This window comes from Notothenia rossii (genome assembly GCF_949606895.1).
Source record: "Notothenia rossii genome assembly, chromosome: 6".
In the NCBI taxonomy this organism is placed as follows: Eukaryota; Metazoa; Chordata; class Actinopteri; order Perciformes; family Nototheniidae; genus Notothenia; species Notothenia rossii.
Genome location: NC_136909.1, coordinates 30,925,015 through 30,952,731, shown reverse-complemented (window position 1 = coordinate 30,952,731; position 27,717 = coordinate 30,925,015). Strand labels below are relative to the sequence as shown.

Below are 27,717 nucleotides of genomic sequence, written 5' to 3'. Positions count from 1 at the left end.
AATTATCCCAGTATGTAACAACATTTACAATACATGTCTTAGAAAACAACTGCATATACAAGACAGTGTGCGTTTTGTAAAGCATACACTGTAAATAGTGTTTGTGTAAGACCTTTATTTTACTGACCAACGTCTGTTCATTTATAACTTCATAACTGTCATTGGAAAGTCTGTTTGCTATTTAAATGACCTTTGATACTCAGATACAACTCAATGGTGGTTTTCCACAAAGCGTGGTGTAGGTCAGATGTGTGTGTTCGCGCAGTGGTATTTCGTTCTTTACCATGCACACGAGAGGGCATTTAAAAGAGACAATTTTTCTCTGTGGAATCTTTCTCCTTTTCTCATCTGAAACAGCTGGTAAGTAACTTTTCAAAGTATTTATAAACATGAGCTAGCTGCTGACCTGCTGTTCAAATATAAAATCGCCCCTTATTATTTTCCCCTTTCAATAGATTAAATTAAATGGGCGTTTTATAACTTATTTGCATTGTGCATTTTAACTAGCAATCTGAATATTTCGATGTTCTATTTCGTATACTAACTCTCTCCTTTAATATTCAGATTTATTTTCAATTCACTCCATTAACATACATAGGGCCGGGAGAGTGGGGTAAATTGAGCCATTTTTTTGTTATGCTGTCCTCTAAGCAAGGAGAAATGACACATAGTAAAAATTAAAATACACACCTATAATTCAGGATGTCTCCTATCAATGGCAATGATAATAATTAATATTTGATCAAGGGCAGTGAAAATACTAATTCTTAAAAAAAAAAAGATTCACATGGTTTAATACGCTGCCAACATATACAATATACAGTGGGGCAAAAAAGTATTTAGTCAGCCACCAATTGTGCAAGTTCTCCCACTTAAAAAGATGAGAGAGGCCTGTAATTTTCATCCTAGGTACACTTCAACTACGAGAGACAGAATGGGGGGAAAGAATCCAGGAAATCACATTGTAGGATTTTTAATGAATTAATTGGTAAATTCCTCAGTAAAATAAGTATTTGGTCACCTACAAACAAACAAGATTTCTGGCTCTCACAGACCTGTAACTTCTTCTTTAAGAGCCTCCTCTGTCCTCCACTTGTTAACTGTATGAATGGCACTTGTTTGAACTCGTTATCAGTATAAAAGACACCTGTCCACAACCTCAAACAGTCACACTCCAAACTCCACTATAGCCAAGACCAAAGAGCTGTCAAATGACACCAGAAACAAAATTGTAGACCTGCACCAGGCTGGGAAGACTGAATCTGCAATAGGTAAGCAGCTTGGTGTGAAGAAATCAACTGTGGGAGCAATTATTGGAAAATGGAAGACATACAAGACCACTGATAATCTCCCTCGATCTGGGGCTCCACGCAAGATCTCACCCCGTGGGGTCAAAATGATCACAAGAACGGTGAGCAAAAATCCCAGAACCACACGGTGGGACCTAGGCAATGACCTGCAGAGAGCTGGGACCAAAGTAACAAAGGCTACCATCAGTAACACACTACGCCGCCAGGGACTCAAATCCTGCAGTGCCAGACGTGTCCCCTTGCTTATCCAGTACATGTCCAGGCCTGTCTGAAGTTTGCTAGAGGGCATTTAGATGATCCAGAAGAGGATTGGGAGAATGTCATATGGTCAGATGAAACCAAAATATAACTTTTTGGTAAAAACTCAACTAGACGTGTTTGGAGGAGAAAGAATGCTGAGTTTCATCCAAAGAACACCATACCTACTGTGAAACATGGGGGTGGAAACATCATGCTTTGGGGCTGTTTTTCTGCAAAGGGACCAGGACGACTGATCCGTGTAAAGGAAAGAATGAATGGGGCCATGTATCGTGAGATTTTGAGTGACAACCTCCTTCCATCAGCAAGGGCATTGAAGATGAAACGTGGCTGGGTCTTTCAGCATGACAATGATCCCAAACACACCGCCCGGGCAACGAAGGAGTGGCTTCGTAAGAAGCATTTCAAGGTCCTGGAGTGGCCTAGCCAGTCTCCAGATCTCAACCCCATAGAAAATCTTTGGAGGGAGTTGAAAGTCCGTGTTGCCCAGCGACAGCCCCAAAACATCACTGCTCTAGAGGAGATCTGCATGCAGGAATGGGCCAAAATACCAGCAACAGTGTGTGAAAACCTTGTGAAGACTTACAGAAAACGTTTGACCTCTGTCATTGCCAACAAAGGGTATATAACAGTATTGAGATGAACTTTTGTTATTGACCAAATACTTATTTTCCACCATAATTTGCAAATAAAGTCTTTAAAAATCAGACAATGTGATTTTCTGGATTTTTTTTCTTCCTCATTTTGTCTCTCATAGTTGAGGTATACCTAGGATGAAAATTACAGGCCTCTCTCATCTTTTTAAGTGGGAGAACTTGAACAATTGGTGGCTGAGTAAATACTTTTTTGCCCCACTGTATGTGTTTAAACCTGGATACTTTTTTTTTGACATGACAGCCGATATAGCTGACGTCTAGAAAATGTACTTTGACAAGCAAAAAACCTTTTTTTGTAAAAATGTTTACCTACCAGACCACAATGAGTATCTCTCTTTCACAGGCAATGAGAAATGGGTGGAGCTTGCATAATTTCTGGTCACTTGATTACAACTATAAGGCGTTGCCTGGTTACAGGGGGTGGTTCAATTTACCCACTGGCTCAGCTTACCCCCTTCTCCCCTATGTGTGTGTTTGTGTACTATTTAGAAATATAGCCCCACCAGCTGCAACATTGTGATGAACACATTAATAACATCCATCATTATAATTCAACAATATAATTTATATTCAAATGGGATACATATGTACTTTTCTTTTGTAAAATTATAGCATGACTTATTTAACCTTTTTACACAGTGGTATTGTTTCCTTAATAACTAATCTGAATACTTTCTCCACCATTGTTTTTATTTAAAATGTTTTGTATGTTTTTCACTAGGTCAAACGTGCAGGGGACAGTGTGGAGACGTGTTGGAGATATGCTCCTGCCATGCAACCTCTGTGTCTTTGCTGAAGTGTTGTGCAGACTACAACCAGTCGTGTTTCCAGGTGACGCCTCACTCCAGCTCCATGCTAGGCGGTAGAGCTCTCAGGATCCTCGGCGTGGCCCTTCATCCTGGTGGGCGACTTCTCTGCATGTTTGTGTCTACAACCACGGCTGACGTATTCATGATCTTAATCGAGTACTCATCATCTGATTAGGTTCTCACAGTGAAAATATGTACACTATATACAGATCATATGAGTTTTTTTGACAAAGTGCATGTGTTTTTCATTAGACTTTGTTCTGTGCAAGGCTACTTACTATCAAATTAAGTATTCGTTACTGATATTTATGTGTGAATTCCAATATTTTGCAGAAAAAGCACAGAGTAATCCTGAGAAAATCGAAAAAAAAACGTTGCTTACTGTAAAATAACATATCATTTAAGATCATATATCTTTTCAGTTTAATAAGTAATTTGTTGGAGTTGTAAAAAAAGCAAAAATTAGTTATTTTGCAAAAACGTATTTGTAGATCAGCAGAGTCGCTTTCATAAAGAAGTGGCACACACGGGTTATTTTTATATCAATAATAATAATAATAATAATAATAATATAAATACAGTAATTACAATAATGATAACCCTGTTTTTAAAAGCAGATGAAAAAAGATTAAAAATATGAAAATTACTTTGGATTAACAAATTAAATGTTTCAGATAATGCAGTATAAATGCAAGTCTAATATATAAAATAGCTTATCCTTTATTTCAGTGATCCACTCACAAATAAAAGCTGCACATTTCATCCTGAGAAAGACATAATATTTACTGACTGTCATTAAATGTTGAATGAAAGCATTTTGAAAGGTTATTCTACTACTCTAGAATGTCGGAGTGTTTACTGAATATAAATTGTATTGAAGGCCGAGTAGTAACGTTGTGTAACGTAACATGCCATAAACAAATAAAACCAAATGTGCCTTTTTTCCATTTGAAGGTTCAAGGGTGAAATTGAACAAGAAGGATTTATTGATGATGAAGGCCACGGCTACTGTATCTCTCCTTTATTGTACGAGACAGGTTGGATACCATTTACTATCTCAATTGACGGGATACATTTTGACAGATCTGGAGAGTTCTTGTCAGGTGTGTTTCTGGAATATATATATTTGTTCCACTTCTGAATTGACTTGTGAACCTGTGATTTGTTATACATAGTACTGAGTGAGTATCAGGAAACATTCTTTAAAATTAGCATTTTAAGAAATACCTCCTCTGAATGTATCATTTCAGGTAAAGCTTATAAGGTGGCATTTCAAATAAAGAAAGAAATGTTCTGAAAAGGTGGTTCTGCTATGAAAAGCTGAACGGACAAACCATTTATGCAACCACTTAATCAATACTTTTTATTAAGCAAAAGTAGCTTCTCAATGCAGTTATTTTCTCATGCGTCTTCTTATCGTTGTCCGACATGTTTTATGTTGAATCTGCACAACTCTTGGTAGAGCAAACCTGTGTGATCCCCTAAATCTATTCTGTTTTTTACTGTTAGCCCACCCCAGTAAGGCTGACCCTGCCTTTTGAAGTCATCCTGGTGAATGCAACACAGTGGCAGCACTACGGCACACCAAACGTGTCTGGACGGCTAAAGATGACATGGAACAGCTCTTTGATTGGTGAAGAGACGGTCAACCTAGAGCTGTGGGGTTACAGAGAGTTCAGCAGGAGCACTGAGGCGGGGGTGAAGGGATCATCCTCTCTGCAGGCCGAGCTGAGCTACCTGTACTCCCTCGGAAGGAATCTGCCCAACACTGGTGCCTTCAGCTTCGTCCCCGAGCCCTCAGAGGACTACTCCAACTGGAAGTTGGGAAACATTCGCATCACTGCTAGTTCTAAGTCGGATGGAGCAAGGTATCCATAACACATATCCCTCATCTTTAGAAATATCTCACATAAGTAAACATTTTCCAATCGACAGTAGTACTGCCTATTTTAAAGCTTAATACAATCTTAAAGCTAAAGAGCTACAGGGACAGCATTGGACTTTTTTCATCGAACCATCTTAAAGGGGCCCTATTATGCTTCTTGTGGTTTTAGTGCATGTAAATGGTCTGCAAAGGCTAAAATCCAAAAGTTCCCCCATGTCTGAAATGCAAATTGGACTGTTTTGTTTACTTCCATAACATAGTCACATCACTATGTAACACTAACGTACGCTTCTATTGGTTAGCATCCCAACAAGTTGTTTGTGATAGTCTAAGGGGGTGGGACACCTCTAAGCGGTTGACCAATCACAACGGAGCTGACAAGCTAACCAATCAGAGCAGAGTGGGCTATGGTTTCAGACAGAAGGTGAAAAGAGGTGCTTCAGAACAGGCAGTATGATAAAAATAAAGGTCTTTTTGAACATTAAAGCATGTAAACATGTCACAGGAGAGCAGTGTTGGGACTAACGCGTTACAAACTAACGCGTTACTGTAACGCAACTAACTTTTGCGGTAACTAATAACGTTACTAGTTAGCTATTCCCATTCAGTAACGCCGTTATAGTTACTGTGAGTTAAATGGGTGCGTTACTGCGTTACATTATGTGATCCAACTTAACCAAATCGGATGTAATTTACAGGCGAATACAGCGGTGTCCTCTCACAGTACCATGGAAAAGTGAAAGTAACCAGAGAGGAGTGATGATTGGTTAGCGGGGTAACATTTCAGGGTAAGCCAATCAGAGACAGAGTTGGGCGGGTCTTGCCTTATGGGGAAAATACAGACACACGAACACTTGCTAACACACACACATACACGGCAACGCCCACCACACACACACACACACACACACACACACACACACACACACACACACACACACACACACACACACACACACACACACACACACACACACACACACACACACACACATACACACACAATGGCAGATTGTATCAGCAAGAGCAGCAGCAGCGCTGCACAGCACATATCTTTTGTGTTTTATTGTTCCACTACATTTCATAATGATAATTGCTACAATGATGGGGAGTTGTCTTTTCTCTTACTGTGCCACAGAACAACACAAAAACTTGTATTTGTATTGTTATTATTTTTAAAGTAAAGTAACGTGTTACTAGTTACTTTTATAATTTAGTAACTAATAAAGTAACTATATACTTTTGAGAGCAGTAACTATAACTAGTATTAGTTACTTTTTAAAAGTAACTTGCCCAACACTGCAGGACAGACAAACAATACAAATATGAAACCTGAAAATGAGCATAATATGGCCCCTTAAGAAAGAAATGTCTCCTTAAAACCCTCTTACCAAATTTTACAAATATTCTGACATTCACCAATCTTTCTATATTGGGATTTGTTGGTTAATCTACGCACACAATTCTACAGTTGGATAAGTTATACAATTTAAGGTAAAACAAAATAATATAATACAAGTTTTAATTAATTTACAACACCTTATGATCTTTTAAAATAAATAAGCACTAAACTGGCATTAACGCTATTAAAACATTTTAAACCACTGACTAAGCTTTCTTTTCAACACGACCCTGCAGATCATTGAACATTTCTCAAGGACACATTTAAGAAACAAAATTAGGTAGCTAATGGTATTTTAAGCTTTTTCTACTTTTTAAGTATTGTCACCCCAGGCTTTTGAAATTGTGTTAGTATATTTATTTCGTGCAATTTTTCCTGACATTTGATTGACAGTATGATAAATGGATTATTAGACCAATTAACCACCACAGAATGCATTTCAGCTCTTGCTTAAACTCTGTTATTTCCCTTAAAAAAATAAAAGTTAAATATTTTTAAAATGGTGTCTGTTGTATACGCAGGGATGTAGAGGGGCTCTGGAGCGGTGGGCATGTGTTAGCCTGGCACCTGGAGCAGGCTTTCAGAGATAAGTTTGCAGCCTGGGCCAGAAGCCGGTGTCTGCAGTGGGACGTCCTGGAGAACAAGCTGCCCAACTTCCTGGAGGAACTCATTACCTGCCCCTGCACTCTGGCACAGGCCCGTGCTGACACAGGCAGGTTTCATGTGAGTGCACTTAAGAGGTGGGAAGTAGTGGAGTACAAATACTTTGTCCCTGTACTTAAGTACATTTTTCTGGTATTAGTACTTTACTCCACTACTTATATTTTTCTGACGACTTTTTACTTTTACTTCTTACATTTTGAACACAAATACCTGTACTTAATACTTCTTACATTTTAAACACAAATACCTGTACTTTCTACTTCTTACGTTTTCAAAACAGGTTTGTTCCTTTAGTTTTAATCTGTGTTTGGTGGCGTGATCATTATTATTTAGAGTCATTGCGTGCCTATTGATTTTAACACGATCCGTGTATCCATAATTTCCTGGTCTTCTCTTAAGAAGAGGGACCAAGGAAAATGCTGTCATGTTAACGTTGTTCAGCATCGAAACATTCATTCGCTAACAATGACATTATTGTTCTATTCATATAAAGGGAGGTCACGTTCTCTATAAAACTGCTGGTAGTTATGGGTATTTTTTACTTAAGTACATTTCGAAGCCCATACTTTACTTTTACTTGAGTAAAGAAGTTTAGTCAGTACTTGTACTTTTACCAGAGTATTTTTAAACATGAGTATCTATACTTCTACTTGAGTAAAGGATGTGTGTACTTTTGCCATCTCTGGTGCACTTTGATCAACTTCGGTACTTTTATATTACCAATATACATGTTTTATTTTTAAAGATTTATAATTATATTTTTTCAGTTGATTAGTATAAATAATAACTTAACTTAGTTAAAAAATAACTCGTAACGTAAATAACTGTTAGTGGTAGTATCAACACTTAAAGAATCAATATATTAAGCGTATCCTATGGCAGAAACCTTAACTAAATGACCTTCTTAAGCTTAATTCAAGAACCTATAACACTGTCTTACAAGTATAGTTGATGTTTTAATATATATAACGTGCTAATTAAACGTAAGCGTTTTCAAAAGGGTGTTAATAGCAGTGTGTTTTAGCATTAATATTAACATTCTGACAGCGGAGAAGACACACATATTGTGTGATGCAATAAGCGAAGACTTCTTTGTTCTAAGCAGAGTACCAGTTAGCTCATCAGAGTCAAATATTTTAAAAGCCAGACAAGACGGAATATAAATTATGTTTTAATGGCATATATTGCAAGCAAATTCATAAACAAAACAGAACTATACATATGATGACAGCCACATTGTGACCAGTCAGCATGAAGAGGTAGCCTGGATTTCAGGACGTAAACAAAAGAACTGCAGTGATTTAATTGCATAGTACAAAATATTTGAAGTCATTCATTCATCCCAGAAACCAAAGACTGTCTGGACTCATTTAGGGAACTTGCTTTCAATCATTAAATGTGATCTGCATTAAAATACTTTATTAGACTTCTGTTAACCAGAAATAAAACCGATCAATAAGTGTTGTTTCTTGAATGTTAATGTTTATATTTGCAAATCATATTAGATTGATGATAATTGTATTACTGAGACAGTTTTTATTCACTGTGTTATTTCAGACTGATTATAGTTGTGACATTGAGCGGGGCAGTGTGTGCACTTATCACCCAGGTTCCGTCCGCTGCGTCAGAGCCATTCAGGCCAGGTAGGAGTGTTTATCTTATGTAAAATAAATTGATACATTTTTACAAACCTTTTGACATGGTTTATTTTTCCAGTCCTAAGCATGGATCGGGGCAGCAGTGCTGCTATGACAGCACAGGGGCTCTGGTGCTGACGGGAGACTCGATCGGGGCAGCACCCCGGACAGGGCTCACGACTGGGGCTCGCCTCCGTACAGGGAGCCCCCACGGGTGCCGGGGTACTCACACTGGATTTGCGATGTCATGAGTTTCTACTACTGCTGCCTGTGGTCTGACCACTGCAACATCTACTTCAACCATCGCCCTTCTAGCGGCGGTCGCAGCTACCAGCCCCCAAAAGCTGGTGAGACACTTAATAAGTCACATCAAGTCGATTTCATGTTTTTATAACTCAATATACGCACAGTAGCACAGACCTACTTAACCAGTAAAAAGTTAATTTGAATCTGAAATTACATTTGCTACAGTGCCTAAATTAGAAACTACAATGTGTTATTTTCACTAGGGTCAGCCACCTTTATTAACAAAGGAGCCATTGTCCCCCCTTTGCCACCAAATTATGTGTGTCTGGAGGTGTAAAACATTTTTGAAACACAGCTTTTAAAGTTTTATAGAGTTATACTATGTATACAAAAACTAGTTTGTTGCATAGAAAATAAACAAACATTTTGAAATTCTATTGACATTTCTACCTGTTTAACATAAGTAGCAGCAAATGCTGTGTCCTTGTCCTGGAAATGTCTTTCAAGATTACCTTTTTTTTTTGGGTTGCTGATTTCTCACAATATATCAAACATAAAGGTAAGCCTTTATTGTTGGCATGCAAAGCAAAGGAATCTAAATACACAGAATTAAACTCTCTATTTCATTTGTGCTTTTTCTTTTTTTTTGGAGTTGAATTTATCTGTGTGAGTCTATAAATCTACAGATGAACAAAATTCTATATATAGAGAATTTAGTGTGTACCTTTTTTCTTTATCCTGCAACTGGATGATTAGGATGAGGGCTACCTCTGCATAAGCTATGCTTTCTGCCCTCCTGGTTCTTCTAATTGTGTTTGTTTCTTGGATGAATAAATTGTCTAATTGTTTAAATAGTAGAACAAATAATAAAATACAAAAATCATGGTTAGTTTTCCAAGGCCGGGAGGTCTGAAATTGAGGATTAGCTACCACCGTGAGGCGCCAGAACATAGATGTAGAAGGACGTGACGCATAATAAGCTGATCAAATTCTAATACTATTTCAGTTTCACAGTGCCTCAAACTTGGAGACGAATAGAGAACCTTTCAAAAAAGTGTCCATTGTGCAACAAAAAAGAAAAATAGCTGTTATATTTCTATTATATTTTTGTTCAAAGCTAGAGGGAGCCGCTGAAAAGCCTCTTTTTTGTAAACAAGCTTTATGCTATTGTTGTGTTGTAGTTGTATCAGAAATCTTCCCAATATACTAAGACCATTTCGGTGCTGTGTCATCTATCACATCTTTAACCATTTATTGAATATAAAGCCGTTCCACACTCCATACTTCAATCACATAGGATTTAAAAGGAACATCTTTGAGCTGTCTTGACCTGTGGAACAACATGTGTGAATTTTCCTATTTCCCCTGCAAGGCTTGTGGTTTATTGTTTTAGTCTGCATTACAAATATAACGTTTTTCTCCTGTGTGGAAGAAAGTGTGGAATTTTTCAATAGATATTATATTATTTCTTAGCATCAAACATGATCTGTTTCTTGATGAATAAAGGGGGTTGCTGGTTTCAGTTTGCTGAATTTTGAGTAAAGCTTCCGATGCAAGAAGTGCACCGCGACACACACTTGCTACAGTATATTCTACTCATGGACACTAGAGTAATACCAGAGGAGTTTTCAGGAACAATAACTGAATTACAGACTGCGGCTGAGAGTTACAATGTGAAAACATATTAGATCACACAATTGACTTCCTGCTCTCCAGAGACTATAAAGACAACAATAGACCGTATACTGATGTGATAGATGTACTGAGAAAGGAATAAGTTTATGTGAGTATTTGTTGTAAACGCATCAGTCATTTCTTTCTCGTCGCCTTGCAGGTGTTGTCCTCGGGGATCCGCATTTCGTAACGTTCGACGGGCTCAGCTACACTTTCAACGGCAAAGGAGAATACTACCTTGTGTCTTCTCCAGACAGAGAGCTGAGTGTTCAGGCCAGAACAGAGGCGCTGAAATTTAAGAACGGTGAGTGCACATTTGATGTGAAAGGCCCGTCTGTGTCCACTCTTTAAACCACATGCTACTACTGAAGCAGCTTTGTTTGGATCAAAATGTTTCCAGGACTAACGATAATCCTTTTTTATTATTTGAGTGATTTTTTATTTTTTACCAGTCACAAGATTGATTACCTGCCTCTAAATTTGACTTGTTTTTGTCTTCTTTTGCTTGGACTTTTTGCTTTGCACTCTCCTCTTAAAGGGGCCCAATTATGCTCATGTTAAGGTTTCATAATTGTATGGTGTGCCTCTTCTGTGAAATGTTTCCATGCTTTAATGTTCATAAAGGTCTTTATTTTTCTCATACTGCCTGTGCTGCAGCTCTTTTCAGCCTCTGTCTGAAACCAGAGCCCAGAAATCCCCAAAAAGCATAATAGGGCCTCTTTAAAAAGAGTTAAAAGCTCAATCACATCTTTAACACTCCTTTTCTTCTGCAGGCAAGTGATGTCAGGTATTTCTTGTGTGATTGAAACATGTTGCCGCTGACAAATGACAGAATATAACTTAGTTCCCGCCTGTTTTTGCTGAGTATCTCTTGGGTTCAGAAGTGGGAAAGAAAAACAGAAGTTGGCTTCATTTTTCAAAATGTTCTCCAAGCCATTACACAACAGCCATGAGCCCAGTGACTGCAGATGATCACATGTCATTAATATTATTTCTCCTCATTAGATCAGTAAAATCAAACATTGAGATGATCTGATATGCAGAGAGATGAACAGTAATACAGAATATGTTGTACATTGTTATGCTGTTAAAATACCACTCGTCACGGCTTAAGCTTCAATATCAGGATACATGTATTTATTATCCTTGCAAGAATGGAAGTAGTCATCACATACAGGGCTGCGTCGGACAAATAGTTCCCAGAATAGTGTCCTTGACATGCTTTAAATACAAGAGAGGGTTACACTCACAATAGGCAGAATACCGGTAATGCAGTATACAATGTTTAGTTCAGACTTTCTAAGGTCTGCGTAAACAATAAACATGACAGTCATATGCCTATTTCCCTATAGGCTGAATCATCATGTTAATCGTTGTCACATAGCTATCATATGCCTAAAACAGTGTGTCCTGACGCTCTTCTAGGTAATCATACATCCGGTTACGTACACAGCTACGTAGGGCCTTTGTTATCATGTGCTCCTCTGATATTGGGAAGAGTACATTCAGTATTTTCCCAACATAACCATCCTGATATTGAAGCTCAAGCCGGTGACGAGTGATATTTTTCCTAACATACATAGTAGCACATCTGTGATATTGTGACGTTTATATTGACCACCAAGGTACCTTGGCCAAAGCCAAAGTGCTGTCATCCGTGGCTATGAAGGGAAATACCTCTGATGTCATTGAGGTGCGTCTAGCAGATGGCCACCTTCAGGTGCTGAGGAACCAAAAGGTCCTACCTTTCACCGAGCAGAGATGGATGGACCTAAACGGTGAGAACTTCATACCATTCTTTATTGTGGTTACACTTTCTGTGTGACCCTATAATACATTATAAACATATGTATGATGCGTTATACTCTGCCTATTGTACTAAACAGTTACAGTTATAAGCAATCAAGATATTCATAATGATTATAACATGATTATAAAACATTATATTTAAGCAATAGCTCACGACAGGCCGTGGTATATGCTCATTATATCACAGCTAAGGGGCGTGGTTCGGCCCGACGCGAATATTCATCACTCTTTATTATTCATCACCTATAAGCCCTATTAAAGCCATTATACAGCAGTTTTTTATTTATTATAGACACGGCATATTATATACAGCATATAATATTGACATTAAATAACACATTGTCAAAAAATACTTCCTGCTTATGTTACCAGAAAAATATTTTTTCTTTGTATTAATTAAGTTTCAAAATGCCACTTCTTGAGATGAGATTTTACACTAATGACAATAACCAGTTGTAACAAAATGTGATGCTCTATTTTATTTTGTAAAAACAAAATGTCTCTTTTTTTTTTTTGGTCTAGGAGTATTTGTGTTCACCCCCAGTCTTCAGAATGTGACAGTAATCTTCCTCTCTGGAGTTGGCGTGGAGGTTCGAGTGCGTGAAGGAGCCATGGCAGTGACCGTCCTGCTTCCATCAGAGTTTACTAACCACACTCAGGGTCTCCTCGGTCTCATGAACTCTGACCCCTCAGATGACCTGTTGACCGAACTAGGAGAGATCCTTTCCCCAGCCGACGCCACGCCGGAGGAAATCTTCACCTTTGGAGCTGGCTGTGAGCATGGAAGACTTGTATATGTTACATCAATCATATTGATCAATGCGGCATTTTGCTCAGTTGCTCAGTGTTCACTTTAAAGCGGTAGACGATGGGTGGATGGCTAACATTGATGCGTATCTGAACTGAATGTTTTGTTACTTTTATCCACAGGGAACATTTCAAAGACGTCCTCCCTCTTCACATATGACTCAAAGTACCTTATGGATACATACTATTTCCCACCAAGCCATGATGCTGCCTTTGTTCCCGCCTTTTCTCTACCCGAGACACCCGATGACCCTCTGATGGCAGACATGTTGGCGATGTGCTTGGTAGAAGGAGCCCAGTTTTGTAAATATGATACCCTGACCACACAGAGCCTGAGAATGGGAAACGCCACACTCGGGGCCTACCAAAGCCATCTGGACCTTACGGAAGCCCTGGAGCAAGGTACAGCACAACATGTGTATTACATGCCAACATGCAAATGTATCATACAACTTTGCTATTGCTGGCTTTACATAAAAAATGATAATGGTATACCTTAAAATGCCTGTACACTCTCTAACCTGATCAGTAATAGATTGTGTCCAGTATGGAATTCAGCTATACTAATAAGAAAAAGATACTGTAAATGAAGTGAATGTATTTGTTTTTCATACGTTTCAAAAACATTTGATTATTACTATTTGGGACAGCATACAGTTTTGATATTTATTTTCTAATGTGTTATTGTTCCTTCTAGTGGTGTCTTGTGGCTGGCTTCCCACACCTAGGAATGGGAAGAAGAATGGGACACATTACCTGGAGGGCTGCTGTCTGAGCTTCACCTGCGATTAAGGCTTCTCACTGTACGGCTCAACGGAGCACACCTGTCTAGATGATGGGAGCTGGACACGAGAGCAGCCCCACTGTATCACAGGTTTGTTATATGAAACAAAACCAATAGAGGAGAGAAGCACTACGTCACTGCCTGGCGAAATGACGGCCTCGCCCACATTCTGGGTTAAAACTAAGAATTGGCGCCGAACGGATTTTTTTTTATTTATAATGCCTTAAAGCTGCTATGTCTTGTATTGCCAACAAACAACAAAAGATCCAGAGTTCACATTTTTGTACACCTTTACTTAGAGAAAAGGACGATAAAAGGTCATCTCTTTGGCATCACGCCATCCACAGAGAGCACGGAGATCATAATCAAAGGGACCCAGTCAGTCCAATGACAGCAACTGTTTTCACCCATAAAGGGGCGGGGTCTATCATAGAGGGAAAGTACCCGGATGGGTTGCTCTCATTTATAGCCAGTTAAATAAACATGTTGTATGAACTGTAATGTATGGGAGAAAAGCAGCAATCTTTTTGAACACTTATGAAGTATACCATCAATATGACATGATCTATAGACAATACTAGAAAAACTCTCTGATGTGGTGCGTTAACTTATTCTTTGACAGAGTTTTAAAGGTCCCATGTCATGGCCATTTCTACTGATCATAATTCCATTGTTGAGGTATACTAAAATAGATTTATACTGTGCAATATTCTAAACTCACATTGGTTTCTCATACAGCACCTCTGTATAGTATGTGTATTCACTCTCTGTCCTAAACGGCTTGTTGGAGCTCCTGCCCCCCCCCTCCCTGTGAGCCCAGTGTGCTCTGATTGGTCGGGACGTTGCGAGGCTCGCTGCTCAGTGATCTGGCTTACTGGTGTGGTCTCCGGGTCTGCGATACAGCGAGACAACGCAAAACTCATCCTGAGCATACACAAACACTCACAGCCGAAGTAAAAACAATAAGTGTGGCTTGATATTGAGTAAGAAAAAGGTTTATAACGCTGTGAGAATGGGTCTGCGGAGAGCATTTCTCTGCGATCCCAACTCGTCTATTACCAACCAGGGAGCTCTATGCAAGTCAATGGGACTCCCTGTTAGTTAGAAATGTACGCTAAAGGTCCTGGTGTGTGAGGAGCTCCGCGGATTGGTCCATTTGTTTATTCCGGGAACCGCATGACATCATGCGGTTCAAAACAAATGGAAAAAGAGAAATCTCCAACGAGGCGTTTTGGGGCAGCATAGACAGTTATTTTCTGTGTTAGAGTTTTACTCGCTACAGGGTGTACTTTGAGGGTTTTTGACTCTGCAGACCGTTTACATGCATAAAAACCTTCATAACATACAAGGGGACGGGTAATAACCAGAAAAGCATCACATGGGACCTTTAAGAGTCAGGACACTATTGCATGTATTAGCTATGTACAGTATTAAGCACACATTGATATTTGAGTCAAATGTAATTGTAACTTTTTTTGTATAAGCAATGGTCTACATTTGCATTATATTAAACAAAGACAGATTTTTCGCCAACAGTCTGGGAAACTAACAGATCACCATGACATATTTTATAATAATATTTGTTTAACTCTCTACAAGTTGATGGCAACCTAATGGCTTCATGTTGGAAAGATTTTTCAGTACAGTATCCTTCTTCCAAAAATATGGTTAAAATATGCAAAACTATTTTTTCCCACAGTTTGTTTTGGTCAGCATATCTCTAACCAGTGTGTTTTTCGTTCTGTTATTCACTTGTGAAACTGTTTCCCACGATTGCTTGAAAAATAATCTACATATAAAAGTTACATACTTACTTATAACTGACAAACTCCCCACATGTTTTATATTGAGTATGATTGGCTGAATCCTCTAATGAAAAGCGAGGGGGACTTTGGGAATCCTCTTCTCATCCAGTCTCTTTGAAAGTAAAGATTCAATAGACTCAGCTCTCGGTTCATCCTGCTGACCATTAGTTACAAAGCTATAAACTTCTGAACCTGGATTGGCTAGGCTTTCTGTTTGTAAATTGGAAGCACCTGGGTCCTGCTAATGGTTTCATTCATCACCACAACCGTGAAATCTCAAAGAGTAGTGGTGTGGAGGACCGCTGACGCCCTTAGGTGGCAGTATTTCCCACTTCATTATTAGTGTGGCTGCAGATGAATACCTCTTTATGTGAAGCAGGCTGATTTTCAAAGAAAAAACGTGTTTTATAAGTATTAACACAGCAAAATAGGAGGAAATTAGATATCTATCTCTTTGGTTTTGGCTTCATTGTTGGGCTTTTGAAGTGTGAGATAGCAGAGAAATACAGCCACTTGTGATCCATCTACAGTATAATGGCATGGGCATCCCTTCATGGCTTTACTCCAATTCTTAATCGTTACCTTGTTATATCAGGGTTGACGACCACGTAACAACCAATCTATCCTGACTCCTTCATCAGGCAAAAACATATATCGTTTTAAAGTTGAGCACTGTTTAGACATATTTTTCATTTTCCTGACCTTTGTCATTTTGCTTACCTCTCATGACATGCTTTCTGACAACTCTAATAGGTATTCAACCGAATCAGATCATAATTATCCTGGCTAAATGAATTGTGCCTCAGAATATTTTCCCAATTATCATTTGAAAAACATATACTAGAGTCACTTCAAGTTCAGTTTTAATCACAGATAGTATTTTTCTACATCAACGTCCTTTTAAGTGAAGAAAAAAACGACTATTTTAAATAAGGCAATAGTAAATCATAAATATAGGATCACATTTTTGAATTTCATTGTATCTCCTTTATTTTATAAATCAGGCTTTATGGTTCATGAAAACAAGTCACTCATGTGAGAATATTCATGAGGATCCCGATAATGAAAATTCACTACAATTACCTCATTGTCTTTTACTTATCCTGATCCGAGATAAAACCCTATATCGTCCTATCTCTAAACTCTATTCTTGGACATAAAGCCATGCCTGCTGATGTTATTTCCATGGCCTTAATGTAGCGACCAATCATCGTAAAGTTTAGAGAGGATCCGTCGTAGTGTATCTGCTGTCCCTATGTTTTGTTCTATGCACATATACAAAGCTGGACTGTTTTATGTCTGTGACAATGATCACACTTGCTCTGACACTCTCATTATAACAATCAGAGCTAACAACTGTCAACATGACCTGAGGGGCTCAATGGCAGGTGTTGCATGAGCTGTTACCTCCACCATCCAAATGTGACCTCTGGCCATGTAAACAATACTAAATACAGACCGAGCAGGAGTCGCCCCGACGGGTTCCTCCTCTTCCTCCTCTTCCTCCCCTTATATGAATCACTGCGGCATGATGTGTAGACCAGAGAATTGTAGTCATAGCTAAGATGAAAACGGTGTGTCCCGCTCAAGAACAAATGCCACCACATCCAGTTTGACTTCTTCTACTCTGAGTCACTTCAATGAGCCGCTGTTGAAATGCCGCCTGTCAGCAGAGGTGACACTAATTCCTTTCTATTTAGAATTAATCTCCCATCACTGAAAGCCACACCTTTTTCAGATGGATTATAACCTGCTGCCACACTTTGACAGAGGTGTGGTGTATTGTGATGATCAATGTTAATGTCTTCTGCTAGGAAGTGTGTTGCAGAGGTGAGGTTGAAGTTTGCTTTGTAAATCCTTGATCTAACGACAAACAGAGCCATTGCACTCTTGAAAGGTACAAGGTTAGAGTTTACTAGCTTGGCTGTTCTTTGTCACGATCTTGAGTATCAGATGCATGCCAATAACAGGATCACTCCACCTCGATTGCATTATAATATTAATGGAGTTTCTTGCAGAGAGGTGAAGAAATTGATTTAAAGGAAAGGTGACAGCTGCCAGAGAGGGATAAAGCGATTTTTAACAGGAAAAAGTAACGTGGGTTGCAAGACAAAGCCTCACTCAATTTTCTGCCTGTGGTTCTCTTCTCAGATTCCCCTGAGATAAGCAGGGAGGGATGTTTGGTAGGTGGAGCTTACGCAGAAAAAATAGTTGAAATGCTATGGGCAGCTTGAGAAAAGTTGAAATCTACCTAAAAACAAGGACTACAAAACTTCAGTCTACTCACTTTTCCAGTCTAATAGGTGCTCGTGAACAACAGTGTCGAGATTAGGAGGTTTTGTTTGTGCTTATACACAGATCAATTATCTGATGAGGGCTGTTTCCGTGCTTTGGTGAGGGCTGCTTATGTGTGTCAAGTCTGCTGCTTCCCCAAATGCGCCTAGTAGTTTGTCCTCAACACATTAGATTGTGTTGGAATCTATTAGAGAATTGGTTTTGCAATTTTTTGCTAGACAATTCAAATCATGCTGTATTTGCTTTGTATAAATATTCGATGTTAAGAGTTTTTATCATATTAAAGGTGAAATATCCTGCTTATGCGTCGTTTCATACTAGGTTTTGGGTTTCTACTATGTTTACATGCCTTACTGTTTATAAAAACACATTGTATTTCTCATAGTGACTCTTTAAGTATACATGTTTTCACCGTTTGTATAATACGTTTTGTTTAGGTGCCTGTCTCTTTAAGGCATCCTCATGAAAAATCGTACCCCTGCTCTGGATTGTCAGTGTTTCAGGGTCTTATGCATGCATGCATTCACCATCTTTGCAGCCTTGCATGACTTTAACGGCATTGTAGCTGTGTTTTCTACCCCCATGTGTACAGTTGCGACATCACAACCTTCATAAATCCTAACGGCTTGTTGAGGGCACAGTTTCTGAATATGAGATGTGTGATTTTTTAAAGACGATTAAGGGTTTTTCCCGTCATTTATATTACACCAACATTAACTTAATAATAAAAAAGCGTTTAACATACTTATCTTTATCAGAAGAGTTGAAGAGAAAACCAGAATGTATGACAAAGGTTTGGTTGAATATCCGTAGCTACAAAGTCCGCTAGATGCAGCTGCTTTTTGTTGGGTCTCTGCTCTGACCGCTCTAGCATTCTCCACTCTACTATTTTTGTGAGTGAGGTCTGTTTTTAGTTTTATGGAACATTTTTAGGGTTTTAATAAGACACAGACACGCTGCTTATAAAATGTTAGGATGAAATGTATGTCTAAGTAATTGCAAACATTTAAAAAAATCATATTTAGGGATTCAGCACCATCACCCATGACAGACAGTTGCTAATTACATTCATCTCTGTCAATTCATATCTAATGTATAGATATTGGTAATAACATGGTAACATTTACATTCAGGGACACAAACACCTGGCCTCAAGGTCCCAGACCACAGGAAAGGTTAGCTGTTGAAGCCGAGTTAATTCCTCAGGACACTTTTTTCTTCCAGAGCTGCTGCTGCTGTGTGTCAACTTTATTTTCATATACCCCACATGAGTATCTTGGTATGGATCTCAAACCATCAATGGAGTCAACAAGCACGTTTAGAGACAATAAATGTTTTAGTTGGCTACTCCTCGGCTTTGTGTTATTGAATGTTTTTATGCAAATGGATGCTTGTTAAGTTTGGAACATTTGATATCTGAAGTTTGACACATGTTTCAAATTCCAAAAATTCTTCCAACTATCATAATAAGACAGGGTGAGCAACACATATCAGATGACAACAGTAGCTTGGTAAAGAGACACACTGTTACCAGGGAGAACAAATATCAACTGAATAATTTTAGGATGATATCAAGTCAGTCAAAAAAACTCATCTCTATCTTAAGAAATGCTTTATGTGACAAGAATGTAGCTAAGGGGTCAATGGGCATGCTTTGGTTGTGCAAACAGTCTTGGATTACTAATCGGTATCGTCTGTTAGGGAAAATTCCCCGGGCGATGGAAGGGGAGAAAGGGGCTTGAAATCAGAATTTACATTTTTGCAAGGTTTTTAATTTGTTGCAAATTGGAGGAATAACATTTAAAATGGAATAATTTCCATAATATACATACAAAAACAATACAGTTAACAGAGATCATTGATAAACACTGCCATCTGTTTTCACCTTATTATCTTCTACTTGTTAAGCCCCATGATGTCTGTCATGTGTAAATCCCTGCGCAATGGAAGTGTAATGCTCCAAACTGAGTGCTATTGCTCCTTTTACTATTGGATCAATGCAGGAGAGTTCAGTGAAGTAATAAGATAGCTTTGGGGTTTTGCCAGCAGGAAAAAAAGGAAAAAGCTGAATGTTAACCCTGATTGACCGCCAGTCCTCCACATGCTCCCTATTCAGTTATACTCTGTGCAGCACCGATGTCGAAGGCTTTAGCGTCCAGCAGTTTGATGCCAGTGCTGCTGCATCCAAGGCCTGGTCATGAGTAGAGAAACTGATTGGTTTAGAAACTTCGGGGAATATGTGTACATGTGGGTGTGTATTTCAAGGTGCCTGTGAATCCATGTGTTTGATGTTCCAAGGCTGATGACATTTTAAAGGACCAGCACCTGCATACCTGACAACTCTCTACCACACTTGACATATGTCCATGCACTCATGCGTTAGAGGATGACGGTGCTATGATAATGATCTCTCTCAGAATGTCTGTATAATTGCCTGCCTTACAAAAACAACTCCTGACTTAGTATACTATAGGTATATTCAAATAGATTGGAAAATGATTAACTGAACTTGCAAATAACCCAAGGAAAGTTTCAGATGTTATAGTTTGATCCCAATATTACCAAAACATCTACAGTACAAACAATGTTAAGCTAACTATGAAAATCCATCAAATAAAAGCTGTTTCAGTCCATCCAATCCATAGGTGAAGTACCTTAAATGTGTATTCCCTCTAATAGCCAGCAGGGGACAGCTCAATGAACTACATCTCTGGTCTTGCATACGTCACCAACACCAAGATGGCCGTCACGTTAGCACATTTCACCTCTTTCTTTCAGAATAAAGTGAAAAGTGTTGAGAACTGTACATACACAAAAGGGGAGTTAGTCAGTTCCGTAAGAGCCAGCATGCGGGACCGGCTTTACAAGGTTTTGGTGAGTAACACGAGTTTAATGTGTAACGTTAAAGTACGCGACTCTGGGATTTGTAGTCTTTCTAGTTGCATATTTTTCATAGTCTTATATTTCAACGGTTTTAAGACAAACTGTGACTTTTTTGACATGGAAATGATTTTTTAAGATTGACAAACATCATATGTGTAATTCATGGCACAATTCAAACGGGATCGAAAGATACGTTTTCTCTCTCCATTGACTTCAATACATAATTTTTCAGAAATAAGGTCCCATGGGGCGGAAGTAGATGGGCGTGACTTCGCCACTCTATAAGAAATATTGGTACTTTACTACTTTTATTAAGGCAAACCTCTGAAAAATACAGTGAATAATTTCTGTTTACAACCCAAAAGTAATGGTTAGATTTCCATTGATTGCAAGGGTAGGTGAGGCTATTTAACGGTCACATCTGATCAAGCTTCAAATGTACATATTTACATTTACTGTAATCACAGCTAGTGTTTCTGTTAACATAGACCGACACCATGGCTACTAAGTCCAGAAAAACCTCAATTGGTCTAGCAAGTTTTAGCCTAATCCTTTATTTAGATAAAACAGACTGAACGAGAATGGTAAATGTTAGCCACACCTAGCTACAAACTGCTACACCCAACCTTACCTGGGAACGCCGAACACTTTTCGCACTGAGCAGCTTCACCCGATTCCTTGCTCAAAGGAAACGTGACTGTTTATTGATCTTTTCTCATCAGTTTCCCCTCTAACATTATACCTCTAACATCACTGCTTTACTAGTTGAGGCTTGAGGAGGAAGGGGTTGTGTGAAAGGGTCAATGGCTGACAGCAGTTACTAATTCTGTGTTGGTATGACTCTTGCAGATGATAACGTGGGGTTTGTTCTTGGTGCTGTCGGTTCCCTCTCTGCACTGGTCACGATGGCAGTAATGATCAACCTGCACAACAGGAAACAAGTCAGATGAGTTCACACAAGATATACTTCACAGACAATTCAATTTCTATACTAGTGCGAACTAATTCAATATGAAATCCAAAATAAGCACATACTAAATCCGTGTTAGGATTTATAATGCCCTCTTCAGCAATTGTCCTTTACACTTTATTGGTGCTGCAGATATAATCTCTTGGGCCCAATTTCAAAATGAAAAGGGTAGTTTTTTTATTACCTTGCTAACAACACATTGAACATTAAAGGTTGTCACAGTGGAGGCACAAAATACAAATATGAACCTGAAAATGAGCACAACAGGGCCCCTTTAAAGTGGTAATTCTCAATATTTCAGTCCAGGCTGATTTAACAATATTCATTGGGGGTGTAGTACATTAGAGGAGAAAATATACAACAGAGTAGCAACTGGCGGATCTGTTTATAGGTCAGTCGCTGTTTTCATAAAGAAGACAGCAGTAGTTTTCCACACAACAGCAGGGTACAATAAAAGAAGGTGGTTACCTTGCTGAAAGTTAGAATTCTCCAGCATATCGCCCGCAGCTCTTCATCTACCACTCATTGTGGCTGCTCCGTCTTGCTGAAAATGAGCGCTGTGATGTTTTATATACGCATTTTTATTAAACGAAGCCGGTTAACGCATTCACTGCTTTTCCTTCTTCTAAAAAAAACGCTAACCCGTGTTTGAACGTGGTGCCGCATGATGCAGACTTACATTACAGTGCAGTATACCAGTAACGGTAATTACAATATGTAAATGCATGAATGCTCTTTAGTCGGGAAGGCAAGTTAAAAGAAAGAAGAAATATGGCAAACATTTTAAAAAGCCTTTAATCATGATGGCTATTTCATAGTGGGTGACCTCGAAGAAGCTTGTTTGTTCTGCTAGGTGTGGATTGTTAACTCGGCTCTATTCTAACATGTAGAAGCACGGTGTATGTTTCAGAAGTTCACTATGAAACAGCCATCTGATTAAAGGCTTTTAACTATTTGCCAGAAGAGTGCGTTGGACCTTTCTTCTTCTTAGATAGATTATATGTTGGATATGGGAGGCACTTCTCTTCTTGTGAACACCGGTGCATAGCTAGAGGTCTTCTTTCCCTCCCATTTCCTCCCAATAGTCACAAAAACACAAACGCAATGAATCCCACCTGCCTGTTTGATATCATACATGTCCCAGCTTCTTAACTGTTGCACATAATTCTTCTTTCGGATCTGATCAAACCAAATAAACCTGTATGCCCTGAAGGATCCTACTTATGACTGCAGTCCAGAGAAACGAGAGGCTAACAGTACTCCTGGGCGTATATGAGCTAATTAAAGGCCTGTTTTATGGGCTCATAGACTTCAATTGGGCTTTCCCCCCTCCATAACTCCGGCAGGGGAAAGAAAAAAAGATGGATGTCAGGAGTCAAGAGGGACCTCCCGCTCCCAGCAGCACTTGGGGCAGGAGGGCGTTGAAACTGCTGTGTTTTTAAAGTTGTGAGGGCAAGGAGCGAGCACACCTGCCCTCTGTTAAAGCCTTGATCACGGGAGGCCAGGTGTAAAAAGAAATGAAGAATGTCAAGAGGTCCGTAGATGTGAGGGAGGTGATCTCACACACACACGACATGCCGGTACACATGCAGAGCGGGGACACACACAGCCAGGACACATATTGTGCATACAGTAGCCTAAATGCATGACGAGAAATCGTATACATCCCTTGATTGTGAGTGGTCACACAGACATGCATGAACACACATACGCACACACTCCCCTACCAACAAGTGCAGACACAGTGAGTCTTCCCAACATCAGAAGCAAAGCAGGATGGAAGTGGCGGGGGTCTTACTGTGTTTCAGATCATGTCTGGGTTGCGTGTCTGGTGGAAAGAGATAGTGATACTGTGTGTGTGTGTGTGTGTGTGTGTGTGTGTGTGTGTGTGTGTGTGTGTGTGTGTGTGTGTGTGTGTGTGTGTGTGTGTGTGTGTGTGTGTGTGTGTGTGTGTGTGTGTGTGTGTGTGTGTGTGTGTGTGTGTGTGTGTGTGTGTGTGTGTGTGTGTGTGTGTGTGTGTGTGTGTGTGTGTGTGTGTGTGTGTGTGTGTGTGTGTGGGGTAGATAGTGGAGGCCTCCTGCGCCTCAGACTCAGAATTGCAGGGGTACTTTCCACATCTAGGGTTACTGCGCACGTTTCAACAGGCCGGCTGGCAGCTCACCACAGGAGTAAGAAAGTCATTACACCATAAGATGTGTGTGTGTGTGTGTGTATACGATCACGTCTACTCCACTTCTATTATATGACACATCAGAAAGTCAGAGAGGGGCTTTGTCTGAACCTGGTGAAGGGTTCAAGCCGGATAGAGGGAGGGAGCACATTTAGCATACTTTCCAAACACCAAATGCCAAGGAACAGCTATAATACTATACATTTGGCGTGGTCTAATACGTGATGTCTCGTTCCAAACATTAACTTACGTTAAACATAAATTATCTAAGGTCTGTTAACAATTAGCCCGCTAAACACACTAACTGGTTGTTTGCATTTTTGTAGAGAGAGATAGAGGACTGTGGATTTTGTTCCCCATTTCTCGTTTTAAATGTGTGATACCACGGAGCTTTCTTCATGATCAGCATAGAGAGAAATAACTATTACACTAGCTAAGAACACTTTGAATGGACACACCATGGGTGACACGCAGATTGAGTCCAATGTGATCGTGATTTTAATCAAACGACCATTGAGCAGATACTTATCTCCACACGGGTCTCCTCGGGGACGCTTCTTGGTGAAGTTCAGAAGATAATTGTCATGATCTTGTTAACCTGTAAAGCAATAGTGATTAAATAAACCAGCTAACGCATTATTTGTTTAAATACAATGGCAGTTCTCAGTCCGCTGTCCATGTATGTCACTATTAATAAGAGTAATAAAGCGCTTTTATTGAGACCCGAGTTGAAAATGATCCCTGCCCTGATGCAAGATCACCATACATTTTTCCTGCGGTCAATTTTGATTCAACAAGTGCTCGCTATTACGTCACTTATTCTACTCCCATGGAGCAGCAGGGCATGCAGTCTGGAGGGCTATTCCCTCAAAATAATTTTCGAAAGGTGAGGATAACTAGCTTGGAAATACCCAAATAGAAAATCGTGGTGTGTTTCCTTTTGAATTGCAAAGTTGTAAAAGCTGTTTCAGCAACTCTTCTTTCATATTTGTTTTCAGAGAGAAAAAGGAGGAGCGGAAGGAGACTCAAGAACAAACTTGTTAAACTTTTCTTTCGGATTATGGATCACACAACCCCACATTCAACTTTGTGTCCTTTGGCAACGATCGTGTCAGGGACTCATCCTGTGGAAATCATATGCTGTCTGTTAGGGAATAATTTGCCTAGGTATTCAACCTTCGACACAGTTCATCATTTTCTCCTCTCACTGTCTCCTTTCCCGTGGCATAGGTCTACGGCAGTGGTCGCCAACCAGTCGATCGCGATTGTGGTGCGTGTAGATCGCGGACCGTTAAAAAAAAAAGTAACAAAAGAAAGAAAAATCAAATTAAAATAATAATGTTTGAAAAATACGTTTTTAGATGTAAACCTATCATCCACCACCCCGTTAGCAGGTGCCAATTGATTGACGTATATTTGAGACACCTCAATAATATAATACATTAACCGTGCTTTATGTGAACCTCATCATGACACAAGAGAGGACGGCAGGACTGCAATTTCCCGTATTCAGTGAATGCAACAGAGGCAAGTCACCAGACCAATCAGAGAGTTGAATGGAAATACACGTGTGCTTGTGTCATTCAAGCTCGGCTTTGTGTGTGTGTGGCAATAGCGCATTTAGTGTGATATAGAGATAGAGAGGGAGAGAGGGAGAGAGCGAGAGAGAGGGACCGGTGCTAGCGGGGACCGTGATGTTAGCATCTGGTTAGCTAGCTGCACTAACGGACATAAGGAGCTGTTTCCACAACAAGCTGGATGAGAGTCCTCCCTGAGGGGCTCAGGTGAGCTAAAGGACTCTTGAGTGTTGAGAACGGTTTTGTCACAAATTATTTAAAAGATTACTTCCGCGGCACACCTTTATACGATCATTATAGTTATACAAACAATAAGAGAATACATGAAAAACAGGTATGAAATACTATATGGCAGTAAAACAAGAATACAGTTTAAAAGGGGAGTGATTTGTAAAATATCCATAAAGAAAAACAAAAATCTGTTTACAGTTCTGTTTCATATGGGTGCTGAGAGAGGTATCCATAGATCTCTTCATGTTGCTCTCAAAGTGCACCAGATTGATGCTTTCAACTTCAATATTTTAAAATAAATCTTCCCGGGGTGGCATCCCCCCAGACCCCCCTAGAGGAGGTGAGGACCTAGAGGAGGTGAGGTCCGCCCCCCACTCATAAACAAATAGCACTTTACCCCTACCTATATGCCGTGAGCTAATCATGGAGCCTTCATTGTAACAGTCATTCAGATGCAATTAGCCTATATAAAAGGCCTTAAATTGGAAGCACTGTCTGTGCCGTCTTTTTCACTAAATTCTGCAATAGGTAGATCTCGCCTTTCACCTAGACCGAGGTCGGTGATCTTGGGCTTAAAAAGGTTGGTGATCACTGGTCTACGGCCTTGGGTATTGCTGCTATCTCTTTTAAGGAGGAGCAGCTTGGGCGCATTGTTGTAGCCAGTCTATGACAGAGCACAAGCCGCCATGAGGTAGTGTACTGTTCAGGGACGAAGGTTCCCTGGCGCGCATTCGTTTATATGGACGAGAGCTCTAGTTAGATTCAGGGTCCATAATGTTTAGTCTCACTGATGAAGAATGTTGATTATTACACTCCAAACTAGTTAAAACCCTGAGCTACAGAAAGAGCTCTTCAGAATTGGTTTGGCGACGGCTGTGTCAACTCGTGACACAACACCTCTCTTGTCAACTCTCCGGCTGAAACTCCAAATAAACCATCAGTGTTTGACATCAAAGCTCCAATTCTCCTCGTGTCTCTCTGAGTCCTGACTCTCCATTGCTACAGAAGTTTCTCCCACACTGTCATGTTGTTTGTTGGGAAGGTGGTCTTCTTAACCTCATGACCTTATCAGGGAAAAACCTCAGGCACTAGTTATGCTTACAGCGGGTTGTTTGGTCTCATGTTTTCCCTCTTGTTTAGTTTGGAAAACATCCTGGCCGCGGTAAACGACACATGGGGTGAGGATTGAGGGAAATGCTGATGATTGTTTTTATATTCCCGTTTCTGCATGACTGAACGTCCTATCTTCACTAAGGAGAGAACTGTATAAATACTACACAGAGATATCCTCATTACGATCAACACTCCCTTCTCCTGTTCCATTTAAAATAGGACCAGATGTGTTCATGTTTATGTCAAATGTGAAGCGAACCTAATCATTCTTTGGTTGAAAGATTTTGAACTCATGCAGCCTTTGTGTGGGTTCAGAGCCTTCAGTCAAACTCAAGGTTTTGCTGAGTGACTGGGAAAGAAAAATCCACAAATGTTACATAAAGGTCACCTTTTTTCACTAAATCAACACTGACTTTTTTAAGTGTCCTTTGTACTGTTGCTCATCTGCATTTGATGTAACACATTTCTTCCATAAATGTTTTCATTCAAATTAATGAAGGAATCAATAAATTAAATTGAGATAAAATCCTGCATGGTTTTATATCTTTAACAATCTGGCTATGTATCAAGTAATGTGTTCTCTCTCCGTCTGTTTGTGTGTGTTTAAGACTCAATTCCAGTTAAAGCTCAGTTTAGCATGACATAAAGGACTGTTGGTATACCAGAACCATGTTAAAGAACAATTATAATATAAGGATTAAACAGGTTAGTTATCCTATCAGGTTGGCATAGA

General features: G+C 39.5%; 1 protein-coding gene across 1 annotated transcript; it reads left to right on the top strand.

The window, feature by feature from the left end:
- Positions 1-28: 28 nt before the first annotated feature.
- Positions 29-27,510, top strand: susd2 (sushi domain containing 2). The gene is given in 16 exon segments (XM_079686483.1): positions 29-360; positions 2,946-3,144; positions 3,988-4,136; positions 4,543-4,568; positions 4,570-4,901; positions 6,842-7,043; positions 8,541-8,626; positions 8,700-8,767; positions 8,770-8,967; positions 10,701-10,844; positions 12,166-12,318; positions 12,872-13,123; positions 13,280-13,558; positions 13,854-13,945; positions 13,949-14,030; positions 21,773-27,510. Coding segments are annotated over 16 exon segments (2,439 nt in total). The 5' UTR covers positions 29-284; the 3' UTR covers positions 21,874-27,510.
- The last annotated feature ends 207 nt before the right edge of the window (positions 27,511-27,717 follow it).